This window comes from Drosophila busckii, chromosome 2R (genome assembly GCF_011750605.1).
Source record: "Drosophila busckii strain San Diego stock center, stock number 13000-0081.31 chromosome 2R, ASM1175060v1, whole genome shotgun sequence".
Lineage (NCBI taxonomy): Eukaryota > Metazoa > Arthropoda > Insecta > Diptera > Drosophilidae > Drosophila > Drosophila busckii.
This window is the reverse complement of record NC_046605.1, coordinates 12,960,602-12,980,207: the sequence shown is the minus strand read 5'-3', so window position 1 is coordinate 12,980,207 and position 19,606 is coordinate 12,960,602. Positions and strand designations below refer to the sequence as shown.

Genomic DNA, 19,606 nt, shown 5'->3' with positions numbered 1-19,606 from the left:
TATTTTCGCTGCAACTTTTAAGACGTTTGAACGATTTCCCTTTGGTCGCTTTTGTTATGCTCTTTATTTAAGCGATTGTCAATAATTTCTGAGCAAAAAAAACCAATTAGTCAACTTTTGTAAACGCTGATAATATCTACTATTCAAATACTTTAGTGTGTGTATGTATTGTACGTGCATTTTTTATTTGTTTAACATTAAAACATCAATTTCTGTTGCTTGTTTTTGTTGTCTGTAAAAACCCGTTCTTGTCGCGTCACGCCCCCACTAAAATTTGTGTGTTTTTTGTTTTGTTGTGCTTGACAAAACAGGAGCGCGCTGAAAGAGAGTTCACACCAGTAGAAGAGAGCGAGAGAGAGAGAGCGGCGGCGCTCTTGTAGAGTGTGGTTCATGTAAAATGCAATCTGTGTTTGTTTGTGTATACATACATACGTTATATGTGTGTAATATGTGCTCGCTGTAAATATGTACCAATAAAAATTTATAATTAACTGATAAATAAAAGAACATTTTCCAAATACTCGCTCGCATGTAGTGCGCCTTATTGAGTAAACTAAATATGTACGTGCTAACAAAATTATTCGTATTTGCAGGTCTTTTGGACATTTGATGTTTTTAAATGTTGACTGATAGATATATATTTATATATGTAACTGTGTGTGCAAATGTGTTTGTGTATGTAAATACTTAATGAAAAAAGATCGCACTCATTTCGTATGCCTCATTGCAATTAACAATTGCCATCTTTGGACTCTTAATTCCTCTGTATAAAAGCCAACGCAATAAACTCTATGGATGACCCATCAATCAAAAAACGGTAAGTTTTCATCAATTGCAACTTATGTCAAGAGCGAAAAATTTGAATATTAAAAGGTTCTTATTGTAGAAAGATTTCAAAACATTTTGTTGTCAGATAAAAGATACATCAAGTTTATTATTATTACATACATGTGTGCTCTATATGCTTGCATGTGTGTGTAATTATTTGAATGCAAAGTGTACTATATACACAACCCATTTATGCAACAAAAAGCAAACTGTAATTAAATTGTATCTATTTTATGGCTAATTTAATTTGCGCTCAATTAAAAAAGGTCAAACAGTGGTCGTTTTGTTTGCCGAGTCTGAACGTTAGCTTTGGCCGTTTCAATTGCTCTACGGGCGAATTTAGTTTCGACTGCAAGGTCTTTACTTAGTCTAATACGCAACCACCCCCAATCGTACTGTATACATTTTGTATGTATGTATGTGTGCATATGGTTCCCTTTTCATTAAATCGTCATTAATATATTGTACACGTTGCTAATTCCAGATTGATTGAGTTTGGCACCGACGATCATGGGTACGATGAGGTCCAGGAGCTGCCAGAGGATACAAAAAACGTGTTACTGCAGTCAACGTCACAAAGTAACAACAACAACAACAACAATAATAATAATAGCAGCAGCAGCACGGCGGATAACTCAGCATCAGGCTCAAGCGGCGCCACAGCTGTGGACACACCACCTGAGCTGCCACCCCCAAAGCAAAAGTCTGTAAAGAATTCCAAAAACAAACAGAAACAAAAGTTGGCAAACAAATCAAAAATACCAAGATCGCCTTCATTGGCCAGCAGTCTAAGCAGCCTGGCCAGCAGCTTCAGTGGCAGCATTAGCAATAGCAACAACAATAACAACAACAACAACGTGCCACCACAAACACCGCCGCTGCCAAGTAATTATCAGCAGCAGCATAAAAACAAGTCGAAATATATGAATGGTGCGGACACTAGTGGCACGGCTAGTGCTGCAGCACTCGCCGCCTCACCCATCATGTCAAATAGCAACGGCAACGGCAACAACAACAGCAATGGCAATGGCAATAAAAAGTCTAGTCCAGCTGATGGCGGCGGCGACGGCGGCGATGGAACTAATCTGGAACGGGACGCATTGTCGGCAGTGGGCACACGACGTCCCCATATACAGATAACTCCAATGAACGAGGCAACTACACCAACAACTCCAAACTCAGCATCACCAAAAAACTTTCAGTATTTAACTTTAACAGTGCGTAAAGATGAGAACGGCTATGGCATGAAGGTGAGTGGAGCTATATACAAAAAAAAAATAAAAATATGTACTAGATTTAATATATATAACTTCGCAAATTAGTCATGATCAATCCATTAGCTTCTAATATGTAACTCCTTCGTGTTCAATTGTAAGTTTGCTTACGCTATATAATAATATCAAAAGGGTATTGTGTAGTAGCTTTTCATATTATATATTATAATGAAAGGATGCAGATCTAAGTAAAACTAGTCTTTTTGATTATTTATGGCTGATGTAATGCACAAATGTCATACGATGTAAAAAGTTTAATGATTATGCCATAATAAACACTCATACAGACGTGATGAGTTGCTTCGTCAGTCGCAGAGCTGCTAATAGTAGTAAAAATGTATTTCTGATATCATCGTCTGATGCCTTCCACACTCACACACAGAGACAGAGACAGATAATTTTTGCATAATAAATAGTCGATGTAGTCGTAGTTACTCCCCAATACATAAGCAATTTACACAAAGCCGCACATGCATATGCGCATGTGTGTGTGTGTGATGCGTATTTTGAGTCATCATTAACGAATTAGTTATCAATTTATTTATTTTGTTTGATTTGATATTTATACACAGGTCTCCGGTGACAATCCGGTTTTTGTGGAAAGCGTCAAACCTGGCGGTGCGGCACAAATCGCTGGCTTGGTTGCCGGCGATATGATCTTAAAGGTAAAACGCATCGATTTAACTTATATGATATGTAAGCTCAACTATTTATTTATTAATTGCAGGTTAATGGACAAGAAGTGCGGCTGGAGAAACATCCGACTGTTGTGAGTTTGATCAAAGGTTCGTGTTGTCTAAACGGTTATACTATATATGAATTTTAGTTTACTATTACGCTCTGGGCTCATCGCTCTGTTGTTATCATAGTGCTGCCGCCGCTGCGCTTGGGACATTTAGGTTTGTTATCCGACCAGCCCTCGGATTCGCGTCGCTCGCATTTGGGACAATAGCATTTCGTTTCAGGCAGTTCATGCTGCCTTGGCTTATCATATCTGGGCTTGTAGATATCATCATCACAATGACGCTTTTGATTCGCAATACAGCCTTCCTTTTCGCTGGGCAGTAAGCCAACTGGTGGCTGCTTTGGTTGCTTGGGCTTTGCACATTTGCAAGCGGATTCAAGCTCTGAATCCGGTGGCGACTTTCCGCAGTTGTCACCAATGCACTGCCTTTGCTCCCTTAATATTTGTTCCATTGTACGCTTTTGTTGAAATTCCTTGTAAGCGTTGCGTATGCGCTGCGAGATTTGTTCGAACAAGCCAGGCATGTCTTCCACAAAGCTATTTATGTAGTGAGGGCATTTATTGAGCAAATTGAAAAAGGCCAACACCGATTGATTATAGCAATAGACGCCAAAGAATGAGATCTGTCGCTGGGCGGGCATGGCTGGCATCTCGATGTTGAGCTTTTCAGTAGCTTGCTGTGCATATGGCTTGGCCTGCACTATGGCATTGTTGTAGATCTCCTCCGTCTCTGCACCATCGCCCCAAACGCCGCAGTTGCGTGTGGCCAGTACAACGGCCACAACAAAGCCAGTGCGTAATGCATAATCGAATATAATTTTCATGACCAGGAATTTAGTGGTAAAGTAGCAACTGTAAAATTGTATATATAAAAATGAAAAAATTGTACGATTTGTTTAAAATTAAAATTTTGTTATATATGTGTGTACATACTTACAGTAACTGAACGCCAGCTAAGTTAGCACACGCTTGCCACAGGTAATGTCATCCTTAATCTTTGGTGGCCTTATGGCATTACTTTTATGCAGCAGCTCTTGCAAGCTATTGCTCTCGCTTTGAAGTCTGGCAGGCTTAGTTCTGAGATCAGTTAGTCGCTTTGTTTCGGCAAAGCTTTCGCTCAAAATATTGGAGGTATGCGTTAGATAATCGTTTGTCCAATCGGGCAGACGATAGGAAAAGTAGAGATTACGCTTAACAGCTTTATTGTAATTCTTGTGCGCCATGAAATTGAAATTTTCAACGCTTTCAATTTTCAGCTCCTTGTTGCCAGGTGCATTATTAGCAATTATTCCAGGCAGTCGACGCGCAATCATTTCCTTAAAATCATTTGGCTCAGCCCACATACCTAAACGAGTTGTGTAGTACACGAGTCCAGTGAGCACACCCAGACGTCCTATTAATTTAAATGCCATTAGAACAAAGTAGAAATGCTGATTTTGAGCACTTTCAATATATATTAGGTATAAATTTTGAACCCCTCGTATAAAAGTTTCTAAAATTCTGCGCCTACTAATTGCTATTCCAATTTTTTTGGTTCCACAAGCTTCTGTATGGTCTGGCCCACGTCATCAGCAAAGCGAGTGCAATAATCTGGAAAACGGCTCAATATCTCAAAGCCCTCCCTAATTGTACCATTCCAGCCCTCAATAAAGGTTTCACGCCATGGTACAGCAGATGGTTGACAGTGTTTGTAATAATACTTTTGTTTCAACTCATCCGAGTAGGGCTTCAAACGACACTTCCAATCCTCAAATATGTACTCTGTTGCCTCGGCGCTATCCCAAATACCCATCTCTCTAGTTAGCCAAACTGTGCCGGCGACCAGCCCGACTTTAACAAGAAGCACAATTACCATTGCTTTAAAATTTCGACTGACTACAATACGAATTGCCAAAGTCTTTATTTACTTTCAATTTCTATTTCAGTTGTGACATTTTTTAGTTTAACTACGGCGGCCTACTTGTCGATGCCTCTAATAAACTTTTCCCAGCTTTCCTTTAATGAACACGTAAAACGATTCCAATAGCGAGGAATTTCATTGAAAAAACCTTCCCAGTAGCTGGGAACTTTCATAAGTGCTTTCTGTGTATCTTTCCAAGCTTTTTCGAATTCCTTGCTCCAAGGAAATTCTGAAGAATTGTTTGTTTTAGGTTTGCAGAAAAATTTTTGCTCCTTTTGATTGCATCCATCATCACTGACCTCGGTAAGCTGTGGTGGGTCCTCTGCTGTATTTGTCTCATCCCACAGTTTCTTGTTTAGATATAGAGTACTAGAGCCAGTAAGACCAAATTTTAAAAATGCTTTTAAAGCCATTCGGTTGCTTTGATTTATAGACTATTATTTTGTATTGTTTTTTAGCTTCAACTATTGTTGAATTGGCCGTCAAGCGCAGTCCTAAGATGGTTAGGCCAACATCAGTGGGTATTGTGCCGACGACACCTGTGCTCTCTGGCAGAGATCGGACTGCTTCCATAACTGGTCCCCAACCTGTTGACGTAAGTAACGTGGCTTGCTAACTTCAAAATATGCATAACTAATAATAAAAACCATTTGCAGAGCATCAAGCGGCGCGAAATGGAAACCTACAAGATACAAACTTTGCAAAAAATGTTGGAGCAGGAGAAACTAAATCTGGAGCGTCTTAAAGGCGACACAAATAATCCCAGCTATAAATTATCCGAGGCCAATATTCGCAAGCTGCGCGAGCAACTGCGACAAGTCGGCGCTGAGGTGAGTAAATGCAACAAGTGTACATAATGTACTACGAGTTTGCATTGCTATGTACACAAGATTAAGTGCAGCATGTTTTTCCTATCATGTTCCCAAGTCCCAAGCGACACTTTTTAATGTGCCACAATGCATTTGCTTTATTTATAAACATGCAAACAATTCAGCTCTTACTATCCCAGTGTGCTGTTTCCACAAAATGTTTTTGTCCATCATTGTCTTCCAAAACTTCTGTTTTATTTATTCATATTCGTAGCACGCATGTGCGCTTTTTGCAAAAATGTTTAACTTATTAACAAACACGTACTAATTGTACTAAAAGAGCAGTTAACAAACCAAAAAAGAAATTAGTATAACTTGCGATAACCCAAAGTATTAAAATATTAAATGCTCAGCAGCTTGGTATTTGACTTTTAGGTTTATTTATATTAAGATTGAATAATTTGGTTGTCATAATGTCTGTTTCATAACAAAAGAGTACATAAAATTTATTGAAAAAATATCACTTAATAGAATAGAATAATAGAATACGACGAAAATATGTTTATTAGTTATGAAACTACCAAAATGATTATTGTATTTAAAACAGCATTACACTCTGCTAAATCAAAATCTAGAAATCAATTGGTCGTCGTATATGAAACAGCCCTTATGTATATATAAGACATATAGAGACAGAGTGTAGCCCTATAATTTCATACATACCTATTAAGCCTTAAACAACATAACTTATATCTTTCGACATGTGTTTAAATTCAGGATCAAGCAACTCCAAGCGATAGAAATACTGATTTACTAATGACCAATCAAAATTTGTCTGCGTCCAATGCCATCAACACAACTCATCACAATCAGCAACTACATCACTTTCACAACAACAACAACAGCAACAATCATCACCAGCAACAGGCTAGCACACCGCAACAACACTCTTCACCCGCATTCCTATCTCTACTGCCACGTTCACTCTCGTCCTTGTCGTTGGGCACGCGCAAGCAGAAAATCGATAAAGAATTCCTGGGCTCTCCACTCAATAACACCACGGAGCTGTTGCAGCGCACTCCCGAAGCCTTTATGCCCATGTCGCAGTCTCTCTATCATCACAATCAGTTTACGCCCCGCACACCCCAACAGCAATATGCCTACCAGCAACAACAACAACAACAGCAGCAGCAACGCTTTAAGGAAACACCCAAGGCGGCGGGATCGGGCTCAAAGGGTAAAAACAAATTCTCCATTACGAAGAGTTTTATCGAAGAGGATATACCGCCACCGTTGCCGCAAAGAAATCCCACAAGGCAACTGGCATTGGATTTGGGTAATGCCAACAGTATTCATATGCTATCGCCCATATCGGATCTAGATCGTGCCACCAGTCCGCAGCCGAAAAACAATAACAATAATAATGGCAGTAATAGCGGCAGTTCTAAATCGAAGCGCTCGAAAATCAAAACAAAAGCCTTGTCCGATCCCAAAATGACAACCCAAATGTTTTTACAAATGGAAAGTGGTGGAGCTGCTGGTGCTGGTGGCGCCGGCGCAGCAACTGGTGATGATATGAGCTGTGCTGCAAGCGGCACTGACTGCGTACCGCCACCACTGCCACCCAGGCAGCCGGGCATGTTGTCGGTGGAGGAGCTCAATCGTGGCAGCTGTCAGAATCTCAATAGTGTGCGCCAAGCCAAGCCAAACTCTTTGGGCACTGTTTACAATTATCCACTTGTTGCCACATGCACTGCTGTCCAAAGCGATAATATGAAAGCAGCTTTTCCGCTATCGCAACGACCCAATATTGTAAAACAGTTGCAACAGCATCAACAGCAGCAGCAGCAGCAACAACAACAACAGCAGCAGCTTGGAGCTGCGTCTACTGCAGTAAGTAACTAAGAGTAACCCACACACTATCCCCCTCTTTTATACTCTGTACACACATGGAACGGAATTCTGTCATAAATTACAAACATTCCATATAACTGTAAATTACACACTCTTTATTTAATTGTAATATAATGTACACTTAATTTTGCTTATCATTTGCCCAGAGTTAATGTAAATAGCTTACGCACATAATATACATATGTACATATATATTTGTCTGCTTATCATCACTAAATATATATGATAAATATTATTGACAAATATTTACAAAAGCAAACGCCGCCGCGTTCTCGCTAACAATCATATTAATTGTTGCTTTGCATTTTAACGACTTTTAGCTTGCGTTTCAACCGATTGCAGCAAATCGTAAGACATAAAATTTTAACCACTTTTAATTTATGCTTTTAAGCTGAACAACGATTGGAAGGCTTGACGTTTGAGTTTTGCTTTAATTTTATAGCTTATTGATTTAGTTCAATTCAAATTATTGCGTTGTATATTTTGTTAAACTTAGAGTGCAAAAAAGTAAAAAGGTATCTCCAAAGCAAAATGTTTATTTATTGGAGGTGCCCAACTATAAATTTACTTTTTTAATTTGCAAATGGAAAACATTTTCATTTTATTTTATGGTTTTTTTTAATAAATGAATTGCAATATTAACATTACCATTCTTGCATTTTAGGCTTTGGGACAAACGCCACAATTGAGTCAAATGAAACATCGACGCGTAGGCTCTTCTCCGGACAACATGCATCCCAGGCATCCAGGTATACGCTCAATTTTTACATCATTTAAGAAGCAAGCTAATTGTTCATTTTCCGTAAAGATCGCTTAATAAAAACCACCTCTGGCTCTTGGGAGATTGTGGAAAAGGACAACGAGATAACGCCGCCAGGCACACCGCCACCGCCATATTTGACCAGCTCGCACATGTCTGTACCTGAGGATCCCAATGAGCACTGCAGTGAGGGAGCTGGTGTCTTTATAGAGTCACATCACTTTACGCCCATGGGAGCAACGTCAGCTGCGCAACCGGGCCCACATTCCAGCCGCATACACGCGGCTCAATCTACAGATACACAGAAAGAGATTATTTCAATGGAGGACGAGAACTCTTCGGATCAAGAGGAGCCTTTCATTGATGAGAACGGACCATTCAATAATTTAACTAGATTGCTGCAAAGCGAGAATGTTGTATTCCTGGCTGTATTCCTCAACTATGTGCTGTCAAATTCGGAACCAGCTCCTCTGCTCTTTTATCTCATCACTGAGCTTTACAAGGAAGGCACCTCGAAGGATATGCGCAAGTGGGCTTATGAGATACACTCCACTTTCCTAGTGCCGCGTGCTCCTTTGTCTTGGTATCGACAAGACGAATCCTTAGCGCGGGAGGTGGATAATGTGCTGCAATCCGAATTTGATAAATTCGAAATACTGCGCGCAGTCTTCTTGCGCAGCCGCAAGCGTGCTAAGGATATTATAAGTGAGCAGCTAAGAGAATTTCAACAAAAGCGCACTGCAGGTCTGGGCACTATCTATGGCCCGACCGATGACAAGCTGGCGGAAGCCAAGGGCGACAAGCAGCGCGAGCAAATTATTGAAAAATATCTTATGCCCAACTTGCAATCATTAATGTAAGACCAAATTTGAGTTTGCTGAAATGCAAAATTCTAAAACACTTTTTGTTTTTTAGTGAGGACTTTGAAAAGGACTTGCCAGTTGAAGATGCTCGTAAACTTGCGCTGTGCTCAGCTCTCTCCACGGTTATACATCGCATATTCAACACACGCTCACATCCCAACAGCATTGTGGATCGAGTGCATCACTTTGTTAGTCGTGAAAAGAGTTTCAAGAGCCGCTTAATGGGCAAAAATCGAAAGGTTTGTTTTCACGCCACGAACTTCTTGCCAAACTATCGGTTGTTATGATAGTTACGATAGTTTGGTAAACTCCATTCCGTAAATACTTTTGTAACTTGAAATTTTTTTATTGAATTTAGATGAATGTACGTGGTCATCCATTGGTATTACGTCAATACTACGAAGTGACACATTGCAATCATTGTCAAACGATTATCTGGGGTGTAAGTCCGCAGGGTTATCATTGCACAGGTAAATAAATACAAATAAATAAATAAAATAAATGCGTTTCATACATTTACAATTCGCACAGACTGTAAGCTAAATATTCATCGTCCCTGCTCCAAAGTATTGGATGAAAGTTGCCCCGGGCCAGTGCCGCAAGCGAAACGACATCCGCACAACGATAATAAAATTAGTAAATTGATGGATAAAATCAGACCGCGCACCAGCGATTTCATTGCAAGTAAGTCGTAAATTCTCACAGCATTTTTTTTTTGTGTATTCTTAATTTCTGTATTGACTGATAATTTGAAATCTTTTAGATGAGAAGCGTGCGCGGCAGGATGAGGATTTGGATGCGGATTTTGGCAATGGTAAGTCGCAATCAATTATAGCTATTATTGTTCAACTTGTAATGTATAATCAATAGCGATTATTGATTATTGTTGTTTATTTTGCGTCAGTAAAAAGCGTGAAGAGCGAGCGGGAGGGAGAGATTCGTTTCCTCTTTATACCCTCTAAGCACCACACACTCTCATGAGAATCATGAAAAGCTTTAGAGCACAATAGAGCAAAATTTCCAGTTCACTGCGAGTCGAGTCGAGTCGAGTGGGGTGCTCTTACTTTTTTCCGATTTTTATTGTCAATAGTGTCTGTATCTCATTCATATTCTGTTGCTTGCATTGAGCAGTGGTGTCGAGAGTTGATTACGCGAGTTACATACGTACATAGTATATTGAAAATAAATGTACAAACAAACAAATAAATATATATATTATATATTAAGTGCACAGACTGTTTGTGTTTGTGTTAAATACACAATTTAATACATAGTTGCTAACATGCGTATTAAATGTACATGAGCAGCGGCAAAGCTGTGTTTTAACAATGATGAAAGCAAAAGTGAATTTGTTATTATTAAACAACAAAAAAAAAAAAGAAACTTTGTTTATCCCAAATTAAATTCAAGCATATGTACATCGCTTGTACTATGTACTTAGCTATTTATAAATAAAGTTCAGAGCAAAATCATATTGTTTACAAGTCTTAAAAATTTCTAACATTGCGCTAAATGCTTATATGACAGCAGACGGGATTATTTTCAAACAATAGCTCTGAAGCATATTTATAAAAAAAAAAAAACAGCCAGCATTCTTTTTCATTCATAAATTCCGTCGTACGCCTTGTAGCTTTAAATTTCCAACGAAACTGTTGGCAGTAACTTAATTCTATAAACAGTTCTAGCTCAAATGTTGCCCTTTGAAAAAGTAAATGAGTAAGAGGAAAGTAAAACAATTATTTTCTCTGCGTAAACAATAAATGGATGGTGAACCTGTTATGGCGGCGCCTTCGGTGCGCCGCAATGCCAGCATTAAAAAGCTTTTAAAGTTCTCTTGGGGTGGACAAGGTGAGTGGCCAGCAGACGAGTTGATTCAATTATTCGATGTTGTGTGTCTGTCTGTCTGTCTGTCTCTTTATATGTGTGTGTGTGTTTGATATAATTGTCTGCTCCATGGCAGGGGGTAAATGTGAGCACGCAATGAAGTTTTGCTTACGTATACATACACACAAGACATAGATATGCTGTCTGACCTCATCAGCTCTTTATGTATATATACATACATATGTATGCTTGATCAGCTGCTCGGCATAAGCCGTCTGTTTGTGCTAAAAATGGTTGTTGTAATCTCCTGATACTTGAATTATATTATTGCATTTAATTTCTGAGTAATTGATAATTCACTGTTTATAGTTGCATTAAAACTTGAAGGCCAAAGCAACGTTTAGCACAGTTGAAAAAAAAATGCATTTTGAAAAGTTGCCATCCCTAGACAGTTCAGACATATGTACACATTGATATTTAGCACATGTGTATATAGAAAATTTTGGTTTGTTCTTATTTTGGGCATCAATCAAGGCAGATAATTCCAAAAAAAAAACATTTCCAGTGACCTTGAATATACACACATATGTGTACATACACCTGCACGCCAATATATATGTATATATAAACAAACGTACATATATTTCCTGTTCTAACGCTGTACTATTTGTAAACCAATTATATTTTTTTAACGCACGCTATCCCTCATACCCTTTGTCCTACTTTCCATACACATGACTGCAAGTACAAGTTCTACTCCAAGCGAAGTAGCCATGTGCAAATAGCACGTCTATCCAAATATCCAAAAAACAAAAAAAAAAAAAACAGCAAACCAAAAATCAAATTATTAAATGCTATAGCAGACGAGCTTTTTAAGCTTGCCGCACAATTTTTTATTTGTTCTTTTTAGACACAAACCCACCCAATTGCAAGTTTTTGTTATCTTTTGCATTTACGTTTTCGATTTCTTTTTGTTGTTGCCATTTGCCGATCCGATCATCTGTAGCCCATGCATTGAAGCTTTCCGAAGCTTTTTTTCTCAACGCAATTATTTATACATTGCCATTGTCAAAATTCTATTAGTGGCAACAGACGGGCCGTTTTGCCTGTCTAATCGATAAATACAAAAATCAAGAACAACAAATGATTCATTAAAAACAACAGTTCTACCCCCAAAAGTGCCGATAAAAAGCTAACATATATAATTAAGTGTAAAGCGCCAATGACAACAACAAGTAGATAATAATAAGTGCCAATATTTAACATTAAACTGTTAAAAAAAAAACAAAAATTATTGCGGTCATTAACGTATGTTTGTATGCTCAAAATTATAGAACATACGCAATAGAAGCAACAGATATTTGTTGTACACATGAGATTTGGTTGTGCCTTAAACTAAATATAAATCAATAATTCACAAGGAATGTTCCACATATGTAGTTGTGTGCACGTACATACATACATATACATATATATGTGTATATAGTACACATATTATACGCTCGCTGCAGTCATTTATAGCCAAATTTTACAACATTTTTTAATGTGAAAAAAAAAGAAAAATATACGTACGTATATTCAAACACTGGATGGACACACGCCACTAGACTTGATTCGCTTGTGGATATTAAAAGTAATAAAATTGTTTATACCTTAAAGTCGCTGAGAGCGCAAAAAGTTTGCAGCTTCGAGCTAAAGCTAATGATTTGCATTTTTCAATTATAAAAGACACTGCTGTGCCAACAGAATGGAGAAATCAGCTGATAACGAATCGTCTTCCGACTCTGACGCCGAGCTTAAAAATAGTCGGCCAACTAATATAGAGATATCGCGTTCAAAGAGCAAAACAAGCATGTTGCTAACGGATCCCAAATATAAACACAATCGCATTGAAAAGAGCTCCTCGAAGAGCAAAATGAACGATGTCAAGGCAGCCAGAGCTGAAAGCTTAAAGCAGCACACACATGAGCGATTGACCAACTGTCGCTCACCAAAACAAAATAAGCGTCTAAAATCCAAAGAGAAAGTGTCAGCAAATGAAACGGAACCGATCAAAAGTGCCAATGTACAAACTGGTCTCAATTTGCAGGCACTTGTCAAATTTATTGTGAGCAATAAAAAGCTTTTGAATACCGATGATTTTACCTTCAGTCGTCGCAAGTCCTTTGTTGAATCCGCTTCCTCGGTCATTGCTATGGCTACAGTGAGCCCGCGTCCCATTGCTCTGAAGTCTCCCACGGCTAAGCAGCAAAGCGATAATAGTCCAGAAAATAAATCAACTGGCCTTTCGATCACCTCAAGAATGGCGGCCAAGTTCAATGAAACTGCCAACAATTATATGAATCAATTGCCTGCATCACTCAAAAAGCGTAAATTTACTTTATCCCATAATGAGGCACCGAAAAGTGTCGAGAGCTATAAGCAGACTGGTGTTGGTGGTGAGCAGCTAGTGGCTACCAAGATTGCAAAACAGTTTGAATCTCAATATATATCAATATACCATTTAGTTTGCACACTTGGTATTTACTCTAATTTAGTTTTTTATTGTACGAAAAATTTCAAAAACTTTCTTTTATATAAACATGCTCAACATTTTTAATTTCAGATCGTGTGCACTCATCTTCAATTGTTCGTCAACCTTCAGATCGCAGGCCCGATATAAATATATCTCTACGCTCCAATGGCAATGCATCCGCTAATGCATCTATGCTTAATAGCAGCGATTTGCAGAGTTCCTTTCATGGCGCCAGCGGTGGAAACGAGAGTGGAGTTGGAGCGGCTGCCTTTACAGGTATTCCAGATCACTCGGGGAGTAATTTAGCAGGTGGCATTGGTGCAGCCAGCGATGCGAACCCAGCTGAGCCTACGGACAGCAAGGATGCACATGCACGCAGGGAAAGGTTAGTACAGAGCATACAAATGTTGCGCACAGAAATATTCATAATTTGTTTTGCTTTACAGTTGTCATGCTCACTATAAAAGCGGTCCAGCATCTGTTAATCGTTCCGAGTCCTACAAGGAGCGGCTATCAAATAAACGCAATCGCAATAGTCGCCGCAAGACCTCTGATCCGAGTTTATCATCACGCACAAAGTAAGTCCAGAGAAGTAACAAAACAAACAAGTGATTCTAATGCTTAAAACATAAGAATGAGTATAAATTTATAAAGAGAAACTAATTGCTTTAGGTATTTGGTACACTCCCTAATGTTAGTAACTATTTGTGCTGTTTTATAAACGACTAAGAAGACACATGAATTAAAATAGTTAATGGGTGCCAGCCCTGCAGTTTTTCCACTATGCAGTGGTTATTTCCGCTGCTCTACTTTTGTAAACTTATTTATTTCAACTAGAAGCTTTTAATTGGCACAATCATAAATTAAAAACACAGCATATTAATTAAATTAGTTGGCTTCTTAGCCCCATCTCAAGTATTGGTGGTGTTGAAAAAGGTCATAATATATATGTTTAAAATAGTGGGCTTAACATCTATCACATCATCATCTTTTTTCCATCACGTTGTGCCAACAGTTCAAGTGAGTGACTTCCTCGCTCATGCCATTTATACATATATCTTGCTCTTCCTGCTTGATATTATCTTACCAACAATCCTCTAGCTTTAAATCAATATTGCACGGTAGACATAGTGACGACGTCGAGCTGCACCTCTATATCTACACATATATGTAGTACAGTGTCAGTCGTCAAACTAAGCTTGTCGGATTAGGTTCTGCAATTGCGCTTTGAAGAAAAGACATAGAAATAGACTGTTTTATAAGAATAGATAGGCAGTTAAGATTGACGCAATGAAAAGTAAAATTCATTATACGCGTAGCAAGAGTTGCAAGGAAATAATGGGACATCATTATGAAAAGTAAATGCATATGGATCATCAACTAAGACAACTTACTTATTCTCTTTACATTTACAGCGATGATCAACTAGATCTGGGCTTCTCGAATTCAAACTATACTGGAAGCTCCAATTCTAGTCTGTCTTCGGGCGCTGGTTCGGATAGTCTGAACGCGTCAATGGAACAAGTTGCCGGTGGCATAACTGGAGTAGCAGGCGTCAATACTCAAGCACTGAGCAGTGCCGGGCATTTGCATCAGCACCAACATCCTCATCTACTTATTCAGCAGCAGGCCATACAGCACAGTCAACAGGATTCGTTTCAGGGTAGCGTAGGTAGCGCTAGCAGTGCCAGTAATACTAGTTTCTGGAATATCGGACAACGTCAGTATAATTTTGAGAGTGACGATGAGGATGATCTGAATGAGACCGATTGGAGTTCGGTGGTGGCTGTTGAATTACTCAATGCACTTAGTGATGCCGAAAAGAAACGCCAGGAGATTATTAATGGTAAGGCTTAAGTTACATTTTTAATATTTATTATCATTAATAACTCTATATATTTTTTAAAGAAATTTATCAAACGGAACGTAATCATGTGCGCACACTCAAATTGCTGGATCGTTTGTTCTTTTTGCCACTCTTCGACAGTGGTCTGTTGACCCAAGATCACCTGTTGCTGCTTTTCCCACCCGCTCTGCTCTCCTTACGTGAGCTGCATGGCGCCTTTGAGCTAAATTTGAAACAACGTCGCCTGGAACACAATCATGTAGTGCAGCACATTGGGGACTTGCTATCCGATATGTTTGATGGTCATAAGGGTATAGAGCTATGCGATCACGCTGCTCAGTTCTGCGCCCGACAGCAAATTGCTTTGGAAGCGCTTAAGGAGAAACGACACAAAGACGAGCAGCTACAAAAGCTGCTTAAGAAATCCGAGTCTCATAAAGCTTGTCGGCGGCTTGAGCTCAAGGATTTGTTGCCCACCGTGTTGCAGAGGCTTACAAAATATCCGCTACTTTTCGAAAATCTGTTTAAAGTGACAGTCCGTGTATTGCCAGAGAATACCGCCGAAGCTGAGGCCGTTCAACGCGCTTTGGAGTCATCCAAGAGGATTCTAGTTGAAGTCAACAAGGCTGTCAAGACAGCTGAGGATGCACACAAGTGAGCAAAACTTTATTTTAACATATTTATTGTGCTAAAAACAATTTATTTGCACACAACTCTAGGCTACAAAATATTCAGCGTAAATTGGACAAATCATCGTATGATAAGGAGGAGTTTAAGAAGCTGGACCTCACACAGCATCGTCTTATACACGACGGCAATTTAACGATGAAAAAGAATCCTAGTATTCAGCTACATGGCTTACTTTTTGAAAATATGATTGTTTTGCTAACCAAGCAGGTAGACAGACAGTTGTTAATTAAATACATTACTCATTACTAATTTTAATTTTCGTATACAGGATGATAAGTATTTACTGAAAAATCTACATACACCACTTGCTGTTAGCAACAAGCCTGTCAGTCCCATTATGAACATTGATTCGGAGACCTTGGTGCGTCAGGAGGCTGCTGATAAGAACTCATTCTTTCTGATTAAAACAAAGACATCACAAATGCTTGAACTGCGTGCGCCCAGCAGCTCGGAATGTAAAACGTTAGTACATACCCATTTTCATTATAAATTGCTATTATTAATTTGCTGCATTTACTTGTAATTTACAGCTGGTTTAAGCATATATCCGATGCAGCTGCTCAACAGCATAAGCCACGACCTAAGAACACTAGCAGTCAAGATGTACCTGGCGATGAATCAGTTGCCAGCTCTATGCCACACTCACATACAAGGGAGACACTAGAGCCCACGCCCGCGCATCCTGCGAGCGCCACAGCAACTGTTACAACGACGCCTTTGGCTCCTTTGCTGCCAATTGCAACAGTTACACCCGCTCCGTCACTTAATGACAGCTTTAGTGGCGCTGGCAGCGCAACCTCAATGTACAATGGACGCAGAGAGAGCACGCTTAGTGACAATGTCAGTGGCTATAGCAATGTAATTTCCAAGCGCAATGACAATGAGTCTAGCATAAATCGCACTTTATCGACGCGTAGCTGCGGTGAACCGAACAACACGCTCTCTGGCCATGACTTAAGTAATGTCGTCTCCTTGCGGCACACCCAATCAGCACGTGAGGCTAACAGTGGTGGCGCTGGCAGTGGCGACACGAATGTGGAGGAGCGTGGCATGACTTATGGCTTGGTGGGTGGTCAATCGAAGCGCGACAGCGCTAGCATTGTCTGCTCTAATAATTCTAACAATACACGCACATTACTCATGCAGTCGCCACTGGTAGAGCCGACAGCAATTCAAATCAGCATTAGTCCCGCACATACGGCAGAGCCGGTGCTGACGCCAGGTGAAAAGTTGCGTCGTTTGGATGCGTCCATACGCGAGGGCTTGCTGGAGAAACAGCGCATCATATGTGATATATTCCGTTTGCCCGTGGAGCATTTCAATGAGATAGTCGATATTGCCATGATGCCCGAGGCGCCAAAGGATAGCGCGGACATTGCCTTGGCTGCCTATGATCAGGTGCAAATGTTAACTAAAATGCTAAACGATTATATGCATGTCTCGTCAGAGCAAGAAATATCCGCTGTGTCTACATCGGTCTGTGACCATTGCCATGAGAAGGAAAAATTGCGCAGGAATGTTACAAGCTCGCCCCCGCCACCGCCGTTGCCACCACCGAATAAACAACAAGCACAAGGTCAAGAGCGTACGGCGAAGTTGAAGCGCATGTCAAAGCAACAGACGCCTGACTTTGAGGAGGTTGCCATACATGAAGATGACGATGGATATTGTGAAATCGACGAGCTACGTTTGCCAGCAATACCGCCAAAGTCAACGCCACTGGCTCCACTAAAAACGCCAGCCTTGCCCACTGCAGACAATACTTCCACAGTGCCAGCTGCTCCAGTTGCTGACAGTGGCAATACAGAGTTACCCAAACTACAGTGTGTTAACAGCATTCCTGAAGAAGCCGGCACAAGCAGTGAGCCACAGCAGGCAGAGGTGATAGCGATACATGAAACTCCAAAGTCAGATGATGATAAACATGAAGCCGATAGGGAAGAAACTAATATAAGTCAGACGCAAGCAGCTGATCCCGAAAGCACAGCAGCATTAACTGAAAAGCCTGAAGAAATCAAAACAGACAAGAACGATCACATTGAGATCAATGAGGTGTATGATACTCTGGTAAGTGAGAAGATTATAAGTTATATAATATGAATTACATTACAAACAATATTAACTGTAATTTAAATATTTTCTATAGGCTACGCTGAATAAAGCATTATGTATGGTTGATAATTCCACTCAAACGCAGGAATCTACTCAATCCAATTTGATAACGCAACGCTCCACAGTTGGCAAGGAGACCAGCACCACCAGTGCTGCACCATCTGCTGTTGCAGCTGGCAGCATGTGCGGACTTAATCGTATTCAGCACGCTAGCTCCTTGGAGCCAAGTGTGCCGTGTCATGCGCTCAGCAGCATTGTAAGTGTGCTGAATGAGCAGATTTCTTTACTTTTGGTAAGTTAAATACTGATGGATAAGAACATTGCGAGACTTACAAATATTTCAATTTACTATGAAGCCCAAAATTAACGAACGTGATACGGAGCGGGAACGTTTGCGCAAAGAGAATCAACACTTACGTGAGCTTTTGAGCGCAATGCATGATCGTCAGCGAGTTGATGCAACTAAGGTAAATAATATAACAGACAAAATTTCAATAATTTAATGTGTAATGCCAGACAAAACTGATGAAACGGAACGGATGTTTAAACATATCAATATTTAATCTTGTATATTTATTTTTACTTCAGGAAACTCCAACCGATATCATGACTATTCTGCAAGCGGCTGAAACAGAATTTGAAGATGATATTGACGGCATTTCCAATACATCACTGACACCAACACCCACGCCTTTACCTATCACGACAGGCAGCAGTAACTGTAACAGCGATATTGATTTAAAGGACTTGCCCATGGACATGGTTAACGATTTTCTACAAAATATGAAAAGTAATCCAAATTTTGAGCGCGAGTTGGAATCGCTGGCAGGGTCCTACAAGATACCCGAGAATTTATCAAATGCCGTTAAAGAATACAAGGAAGAGGAGCAGCACGATCAAAAAATAGATTAACCGAAACACATGGAAGATAAAGTATATACTACATATGTATATTAAGAAATTATTGTGACTTGCGCCAAAATAATGCGGCATTTATTGTTGGTGGAGCTACTTAGGCATCTATTAGGCAGCTTCAAGCAATGCATCCGACAGGTTAACCATTTATTTAGGCCATGCAATGGATACAAAATTGTTAAACTGGACAAGACATTTTTGGATGTTTTTATATATACAAACATAAACACACACATATATATGTAGATTGACCAATCTTTAGATACATACACTACTATTTATGTATGTACTTGTTTCGAAACGTCATAGTCCAATTGAATTGGCAGCGCCTGTGTTAATGTGAAGCCTTATTTAAAATTTCAACAAATTATACTAAAAAAGTTTTACCAATTAGTTTAGGTGTATAGTTTTGAGGGTGAAATAAGTTTTGATATACAATGCATACATACATACATATATTCCATTTAGCGACATTAAATATATCTATACAAGTTAATGTTGATATTTTTCTGAGTTATACAATTTATTTTATATAAAATCATAATTATATAATTGATGTAAAAGAAACACTAATGATTAAATATATGCAATGTTTGATACATTTATACCCC

At 39.4% G+C, this 19,606-nt stretch overlaps 2 protein-coding genes across 4 annotated transcripts; one reads left to right on the top strand and one right to left on the bottom strand.

Moving 5' to 3' along the window:
- Window positions 1-660: 660 nt before the first annotated feature.
- Window positions 661-19,535, top strand: LOC108596393 (A-kinase anchor protein 13). 2 transcript variants are annotated; one of them, XM_017982073.1, is made up of 23 exons: window positions 661-817; window positions 1,313-2,078; window positions 2,675-2,767; window positions 2,830-2,887; window positions 5,206-5,342; window positions 5,404-5,577; window positions 6,334-7,449; window positions 8,135-8,219; window positions 8,279-9,086; window positions 9,146-9,332; window positions 9,452-9,563; window positions 9,625-9,777; window positions 9,857-9,907; window positions 13,523-13,817; window positions 13,879-14,010; window positions 14,848-15,278; window positions 15,341-15,932; window positions 15,998-16,175; window positions 16,237-16,430; window positions 16,499-18,035; window positions 18,115-18,372; window positions 18,437-18,547; window positions 18,669-19,535. In XM_017982073.1, the coding sequence occupies exons 1-23, from the start codon at window positions 792-794 to the stop codon at window positions 18,990-18,992; spliced, it is 7,818 nt and encodes a 2,605-aa protein (XP_017837562.1). In that variant the 5' UTR covers window positions 661-791; the 3' UTR covers window positions 18,993-19,535. The 2 variants fall into 2 exon arrangements, with proteins under 2 accessions (XP_017837562.1, XP_017837560.1); XM_017982071.2 differs by lacking the exons at window positions 661-817; window positions 1,313-2,078; window positions 2,675-2,767; ... (8 more) ...; window positions 9,625-9,777; window positions 9,857-9,907 and adding an exon at window positions 10,728-10,941 and having other exon boundaries at window positions 18,669-19,532.
- Window positions 2,805-4,283, bottom strand: LOC108596394 (CG7603). 2 transcript variants are annotated; one of them, XM_017982075.1, is made up of 2 exons: window positions 3,781-4,283; window positions 2,805-3,699 (listed from the first exon to the last, which is right to left on the bottom strand). In XM_017982075.1, exon 2 carries the CDS (start codon window positions 3,669-3,671, stop codon window positions 2,949-2,951), a length of 723 nt encoding a protein of 240 aa, XP_017837564.1. In that variant the 5' UTR covers window positions 3,672-3,699; window positions 3,781-4,283; the 3' UTR covers window positions 2,805-2,948. The 2 variants fall into 2 exon arrangements, with proteins under 2 accessions (XP_017837564.1, XP_017837563.1); XM_017982074.1 differs by having other exon boundaries at window positions 3,785-4,282.
- Window positions 19,536-19,606: the final 71 nt, after the last annotated feature.

Bases quoted from the DNA above. Each gene is read 5' to 3' on its own strand.
- LOC108596393 (XM_017982073.1), top strand. From the start codon at position 792: ATGGATGACCCATCAATCAAAAAACG. The intron at 9,564-9,624 runs GTAAATAAATAC...CAATTCGCACAG, and splicing joins GCAGGGTTATCATTGCACAG to ACTGTAAGCTAAATATTCAT. The intron at 18,036-18,114 runs GTAAGTGAGAAG...TATTTTCTATAG, and splicing joins ATGAGGTGTATGATACTCTG to GCTACGCTGAATAAAGCATT.
- LOC108596394 (XM_017982075.1), bottom strand. From the start codon at position 3,671: ATGAAAATTATATTCGATTATGCATTACGCACTGGCTTTGTTGTGGCC.